This window comes from Crotalus tigris, unplaced genomic scaffold (assembly GCF_016545835.1).
Source record: "Crotalus tigris isolate CLP2741 ecotype Arizona unplaced genomic scaffold, ASM1654583v1 scf7180000019423.1032690, whole genome shotgun sequence".
NCBI classification, from domain to species: domain Eukaryota; kingdom Metazoa; phylum Chordata; class Lepidosauria; order Squamata; family Viperidae; genus Crotalus; species Crotalus tigris.
The window spans coordinates 285,328-293,066 of NW_024097532.1; the positions used below are offsets into that span (position 1 = coordinate 285,328).

The following is a 7,739-nucleotide window of genomic DNA, read 5'->3' on the forward strand; positions in this document are numbered from 1 at the left end:
CCATCTCAGCTATGTTTTCAATTTGACCAACCATTCTTCCATGGTGGCAAATATGTGTTTTATTGAGATATTTTATAGTTAATTAAAAGTTGCTTCCAGACCTGCATTGGAGAATCCTTATAATTAATAAATATAGATAACTAATTATAACTAAATATCATTGGGTATTCAGGAGAAAGCAAAGAAAAAGGAAAAAGCTGATGTCAAAAGCCAAAGGAAATCCAGTGGAACATCTACAGCTTTAACACTGTGCTTCTGCTCTGGTTCTTCTTGCTCTAGTGAAGTATACTATGTGCAGGGGGAAAAAACAAGAGGCAAGAATGGTATCTTAAATTAGGTCCCATGAGCTGTGAGGAAATAACTGAAAGCAAAGTACTACATGTTCACAGAGATAATATTAAGAGCAAGTGTTGTTTTCACAGATCATCCCCAAGGGAAAGAATGTCATGGATGGAATCTGTGGATACACTTTTGGCTAACAAAGGTGAGATTCTATTCTATTCTATTCTATTCTATTCTATTCTATTCTATTCTATTCTATTCTATTCTATTCTATTCTATTCTATTCTATTTCTATTTCTATTTCTATTTCTATTTCTATTCTACTGTTTGTTCTGTTCTGTTCCACTCTATTCTATTCTACTGTTCTGTTCTGTTCTGTTCTATTCTACTACACTACACTCATCATATATTTTATCATATTTCTATTTTTCCATTCAAGAAATCCAAGGAACTATATATATTTCCAAACCTGATCTACACAGCTATTCTTCTCCTCCCTGATGTTACTAACCAGTACACCCACAAAGACTTAAGTAATGCCACTTTGCAGACCAGAGTAAATCACTGTCTTTCAATTATACAAAAAACTCCACAAGAGCCTAAATAATTATATACAAATGTTTCCTGTAATAAAAATAAGTCATAATAAAGGAACTCCAATATCTAATTCAGATTATACCTAGAGAAAAACCCTTCAGTCCCAAAGGACATGGATGAATTATTTTGCACATACCAGAGATATCCCAAATTGCTGATGCAATATCTCCAAGTCAAAAACTGCTGAGCTGACTGATCAAAGAAAAAAACAAATATTCTAAAACAGAACAAGTGAATTATTTCAGATCTTACTTCGACTAAATAAGGAAGTAGAAATATCCTGCAATTCTCTGGATAGCCCTGCAATAACTTCCCAAATTATATATACAGGTCGTCTAGATCCAGGGCCAATGACACTTCAGCAATTCATGGCACACTGATCACACAAGGACACTAGGGTGTAAATAGACAGTGAAGGATGGTCAGTTTGAATTATTTGTATCAGTATGCTACTCTGAGAAGTTAACATAGAATTAAAAACAAAACAAGGTAAACAATAAACATAAAGCAACCACAATAATGTAATATAAAACAGCACAGAAGTCAAAGCTACAACATATTCAAAATCTTGAACTAATGTACTTTGTGTCCCCTCTTTATCTGTCACACTGCCTGTTTTTCTCAACCTTAGCAACTTTAAGATATGTGGTCTTCAACTCGCAGAATTCCCCATTATGATTGGCTGTGACTGATAAAATTTACAATAATTTGTGTTATCAGTGAATGGAAAAACTTTAGTGGTTGTCTGGCCTTTGCCTAATGAGCTAATCCTTGTAGAATACTCATGATGGTTTTGTTTGAGCCCTTGATCTAAATGGTAAAATTCACCCTCCAGAATGGCATGTGACTCTAACTCTTATTAATCGCTCACCAGAATGGAGACAAGTTAAGTGTCATGTTTTGGCATGACTGGCTCATACTCATAAAAGATAATCATTGGTTTTCCTCCAATAAAAGCCAATGAAATAATTTTTATAGTTTTCAGTGTATGGAACTGAAGTTGCTTATGTCTCCCCATCCTTATTTTGGTTTTTCAGATGGCCTGGATGCATTCAGAGCTTTCCTGAAATCAGAATTCAGCGAAGAAAATATTGAATTTTGGCTTGCTTGTGAGGACTTCAAAAAAACATCAGCAGCTAAAATTGCTTCAAAAGCCCAAAGGATTTATTCTGAATTTATCCAAGCTGATGCACCACAGGAGGTAACCCAGTTATGGATGACTTAAAACACATGTTTCTATTTGCAAAAGAAAAAGAATGAATATCTTTATCAGGTTGGATATATACATTTGATTTTTATGCATGATTATGATCATGTTGTTATCTCAGATGGTGAGATGATCAAAGAAGCCACTTATTGTGGCTGTCCATATGTATTGATGGATCATGTCTGATAGTTCAATCTAAAAATAAGAACAAGGATTATGAGCATTAGGATATATCCTCTTTGGATGAATGACTGTTCAGGTTTATAAGAGCTACTAGAAGTTGTTAACCAAGTGGGTCAGCAAAGCAGAGGTATCTTTCAGCTCTTCTAGAGGGAGCATTCTGTAAAAAGACTGACTTGGATATGTTCCTTAGCTAACTATTTTCTGTTTTTTAATCTCTCTTTTGAGAAAGGCTCCAGAGCAGATGGTTAAATTAGTATTACAGACTTTCTTTGGGTTCAAGTCTGATTTTAAGGATGGAAGCAACCATGGTTGCTTAGCAATAACTGGACTTCTATGGAGTTAACTTTGAGGATCTAATATGATACAGGTGTTATTTGGTGATGATACCATGCATGCATAGATTAAAAACTTTGGAACCACTTACAGTATGAATTTTGGCCCACAATCTTCAGCATGATTAACCGAAACTAGATGAAAAAAAAATAGTTGAAATATCAAAAAGGAATCATTGCACAAAGCATAATATTCGTTGTGTTCCATACAACTGAAATTCAGATATTGTTCCCAGAGAATACAGAAAACAAATTATCATTGAAAACAATCCAATAAGCCCACTTTACATGAGTTAGATTACTGTTATCTTTAGCCCGGTATTGTCTAATTGAATAATATACCACCAGCTATCACGCATCTGTTTTTGATGACAATGTTCAGAATCCCTGGGGTTCAGGGAAAAGGGCCTTCATATCCCTCTTCATGTGAAATATTACATTAAAATTGGTGATAATTATAATTCAAACATTTGGTAGATGCCAGTTGATGAATCAGTCTATAACATTTTCCAATAGTCCAGAGGGAAAAATGCATTGGCAGGCTTTTGCAGCAGAAGACAATGAGAAAATTAAAATATTCAAAAGCAGCACATTCACAAGTAACAAGGGTTGAGGAAAGCAAACCTGCTTATCATCTTGAAACAGATCAATAAAACAAAATACAATTCAGCTAACCACCTAAAAAAACAATAGTTTTAGACGTATAGTATATATTTCATAAATCAAAGTTATTCCAATCTTGCATCACTAGTGTAAGTTATCCTATTCCAAAAAGCATTCATTAAAGCATTTTATAATTCTTCATACCTTTCTTGGCTTTGATTTCTAGTTTAATGGTCAGTTTGATTATTATACTGATGGATGTAAGGGAATTAAGTATCTAAACATGTAGAGCAGTGGTTCTCAACCTGTGGGTCGGGACCCCATTTGGGGTCAAACAACCCTTTCACGGGGGTCGCTAAACAATGCAGTCCACCATTTTTTCCTTTTCCTTAGCTGTGCTACTCCCTTTTATTCTATTGACTTTTGAAAGCCAATAGAATAGACTCTCTTGAATAGAGTCTAATTCTATTGGCTTTCAAAAGCCAATAGGAATTGTCCAGGCTGTCTCTGCCCTGCTGAGCCCGCCAAAAGTCCCATTCTGCAAACGGTGCTGCACCAGTTGAGTAGTCCTCGACTTACAACCAGTTGGGGGTTGCGGCATTAAAAAGGTTGAGAACCACTGATGTAGAGCCAGTTTCATTTGATTTTCTATTTAAAAACATACTGTTCAACTTGGTTTCTCATTTTTATACATGACTTCGGTCTGTTGACAGGTGGGTGCAATACGACCAATTATCCCATGATGATAGTAAGCTGATTCAATCAAATGGTCTCATTTCTGCTTCTCTTTGTGAACTTCCAAGTGGAATAGGACATATGATTTTGGAAACACAATGCTAAAATCTTCAGATTCACTCTAAGAATTTTAATGTTCATAAAAGTTCAGTGATTAAACAGGTAGAGTGACAAAGATAAGGTCTGCAGCTGTCAGATCAAGTTATAATTGGAGTAGGGATAACAGCTTTCTGAAAAAAGAGAGAAGAAATATATGTTTTTATTGAACGCATGAAAATCTAATTCCTATAGCTTTCTATATTAGAAGGTTGGGGTTAGTTTTTAATTACCTTAAATGTATATGCACTGAAATTCAATAAATCAAATATTAGCCAGGTGAGAAAAAGAATGACACAAATACGTATTGAGCATGAAAATTCTGGAGTGCTCATCATCTTATTTACCAGAAAACCTGTTGCTGTTTTGGTGTTGTTACTATGATAACTGGCTTTGGGGAGTAGGAAACCAAATTAAAATTAGTAGTCAATATTTTAGTAACAAAAGTCTGGCCTTCCTGCTGCTTTGCATTGAAGAGTGTATTTTGGGATATGATTCAAATTTTATTTGCTTTTGGCTCCCAGACAACATTTCATATATCCAGTAGAATAAGCAATTTTTTTTCCTGCAGATAAACATTGACTTCAATACCAGAGACCACATCATGCAAGCTATTTCGAAACCAGCTCTCAACTGTTTTGATAATGCTCAAAAATTAATCTACAGTCTCATGGCCAAAGATTCATTTCCACGGTTTCTGAAGTCAGAAGCTTATACAGAACTGGTAAATAAGGAACTGAAAAAAAGTCAAAAAAGGTGGCTGCCGTTTTTGTAAAAGGTCAAGCTCAAAAGAAGTTTGCCATCTCTATATTGATGGCTAGCACTAATAGAATGATTTGGAAATTGAAACGTCAGGTTTTACAACATGGAATTTGGCTTTTTTTAAAAAAAAAAAATCAATACATACTAATTAAGTTATTTTCGTATTGTGTCAAATCTCTGAGTTTTCCATTATAGGGAATGTGGATTTTTTTTTTTAAAAAAAAATATGTCTTACTGAAAGCTTCAAGTGACAGAACTCAAATGTGAGACTGTTGCATTTTGCTTTCAGCTAAGACTAAACAAGATCATAACAAATTATGTCATCCTCTTCCAGTTTGTTGTCTCATTTACTTAACTGTAAATATATAATAGAGAGCCAGCTTAGTGTAGTGGTTAAGGCACCAGGCAAACCACTTCTGAAGTCAATACTGACATGAAGACACAATATCTATTTCCATATCTAGAATGTGACCATAGTACATGGAGAGGTAAAAGTCTAATCTGTTGTGTGATTCCCTTTTGTTTTTGAAAACAAAAAGGTCCTTTTTAAAGCCACATAAATTACCTCTACCAATATCAACCAGTGGTGACTTCTTTTGGAAAGTGCCTGAACAGGAAATGAGAGAATGACAGAAGAAATTGAACATGCTCACCTGTATATAGAGCGACCCTGTACTTATTACGCCCTAGTAGTTTACAAAAAGGGACACATCTGCACTTGATGTAAAGGAGCAGCCTCGCTATCTTGTCTCAGTCTTCTACTTATATTTTTCTACTTTCAGTTGAACATGGTTTTTCCTGGCTCATTCTAGCTCACACACTGCTGTGATAGCAATGGCAGAAATTCCCTCTTACTGGATTTTCCAGGGTTTTCCCTACTAATGTCTGCTGCCGCCACTGTGGCAGGTCTTGCTCAGTAATGTGGTGGTTGTAATGCTTGCTTGAAATGCAGAACATGCCCAGTTTGAAATCCTGATATATTATTATTATTATGGATCATCGCACAGTCAGCCAGATGTTCAGACTGGATTTGACATTCTGTCTACCTATCGAGTCCTTACCCAGGACTTGGGATAGGCAGATGTGGATGTTTGATGGTATTACAGATATCGTCGCAGGGTGGAAGCAGTTCCTAGTAAGGCCGCCTTTTGCAATTGACTAATGGCTAATTTGTCAATGCCAATGGTGTTCAAGTGGTGCTCCAGTTGTTTTGGGATTGCACCCAAGGAGCCTATTACTATTGATACTACCCTTGCTTGCCTTTGCCACAGTCTTTCTATTTCTATTTGTAGGTCTTTGTATTTTGTTATCTTCTCCAGTTCTTTCTCATCTATTCTGCTGTCTCCAGTTTGAAATCCAGATATTATATTATTATTGTTGTTGTTATTGTTATTATTATTGTTATTATTATTATTTCTTTAGACTAGCTGCTTTTGTGCTGATCTTTCTTTAAAAACCACTAGTATACTAGGTATGAAATTTCACAATAGCTACACTATTTAGAATGACCTGTGATTAAACTACAGTGGCACTTATTGAGGAAGGGCAAGGAAAATGCAAGATGGTGGTTGTACTGGTGTACATGTGCATTTTGATGCTTTAACTTTGTATATACTATAAAAATGTATTTTAACTCTGTGTTATTATATTAAATAACTATAACTTCTCTATCTCACTTCCTCTCTATCTCTCTATCTCTGTGCCTATCTATCAACTCTGAGACAGGAAAGAGAAGAGATGGACAATTTCTTTCTTAGCATGATAGTTGGCAATCCGGATTGTCAACTTGCTTCAGAAGCATCCCTAAACAGAATTTCCTAAACCATTGAAGAGTCCAACCAGGTTTATCATTGTTACAGTGTTACAGATAATCACTAACAGCAGAAACTGGTAAAAGGAAGATATGTTCTTCCTATTTACCTCAACTTTAGCCCTAGAACTAATTGTTTGCTCTGTTTATAATTGTCTGGTGAGTGGCATTGGTTATATAGCCAAAATGACAGCAGCTAAGTGCAAAATATATTCTTTGAGAAAACATTTATGCGATCTAAGAATACTATTAGGTGTCACATGGTATAATAACTTGATGTAAGCATTACTCTTTTTTATGATGTTCAGTTAGTTCCATTTGCCCTCTCTTCCAATGGGACTTTGGCATCAAAGTACATGTGTACCCTGGGCAACCTAGTGATCTTCAAAGAGCAAAAAAATGGCATCTTGCTTTGCAGCTAGTTTCAGGCAGTAAAATATACAATATACATCTTTGAGTAGATTAAGTACCTAAAAGAAGAAAAATCACAATACAAAGATTGCTTCTGCCCATGTGAATAAAATCAGGACAATAATTCTTCTATGTAACTCTTGGCTGCTGTAGATTAATGCTATTTACTGAAATTTCAGTGGTGCAATAAGAGAGTGATACACATTACACAAGCATGTCGATTCATGGGTTGTTCATTCCTGAACCTGATGCACAATAGATTTTCCCAGATCTTCAGGTTCTTCAGATGAACCTTGACTAAGATAGAACTTTCTATACTTCCAGTAAAATTACTCATCTCAGGAAATCCAATGCAGTTGTGTCTAAGTTACAGAAAAATATCTCCACTTGCTCTCTATTAACTTTTCAGAACAAGTTGAGGTCTTTTATTCCATGAAACCTTTGAAGATGATCGTTTCAACACTATACCATCCTGCTGTGTCACTAGTAATTTTAATTTGATGTGATCTGTTCTTAATTGAAACTGTTGCTGGAATTGTATTAGCATTATTAATTAATGTTACCTGCCTTGTGAGCATGAAAGTAAAATGTTAAAATATGAGGAGGATGAATTAAACTTTAGATTTTTATTTCTGAATGCTTCATGTTTTTTATAAAAGATGTGCAAACTACTCCCCTCAGAAGAGCATTTAGCACCACAGAGGAAGAAAGTGTGTATCGG

General features: G+C 35.2%; 1 protein-coding gene across 1 annotated transcript; it reads left to right on the forward strand.

The window, feature by feature from the left end:
* Positions 1-342: 342 nt before the first annotated feature.
* RGS21 (regulator of G protein signaling 21) lies at positions 343-4,810 on the forward strand. Its single transcript, XM_039362329.1, has 3 exons — positions 343-484; positions 1,917-2,080; positions 4,607-4,810. Exons 1-3 carry the CDS (start codon positions 343-345, stop codon positions 4,808-4,810), a joined length of 510 nt encoding a protein of 169 aa, XP_039218263.1.
* Positions 4,811-7,739: the final 2,929 nt, after the last annotated feature.

What these genes read in the sequence shown, in the direction of transcription:
- RGS21 (XM_039362329.1), top strand. Translation starts at nt 343, where the DNA reads ATGAGCTGTGAGGAAATAACTGAAAGCAAAGTACTACATGTTCACAGA. An exon ending in TACACTTTTGGCTAACAAAG is followed by an intron (nt 485 to 1,916) that starts GTGAGATTCTAT and finishes TTGGTTTTTCAG; the next exon opens with ATGGCCTGGATGCATTCAGA. An exon ending in AAGCTGATGCACCACAGGAG is followed by an intron (nt 2,081 to 4,606) that starts GTAACCCAGTTA and finishes TTTTTCCTGCAG; the next exon opens with ATAAACATTGACTTCAATAC.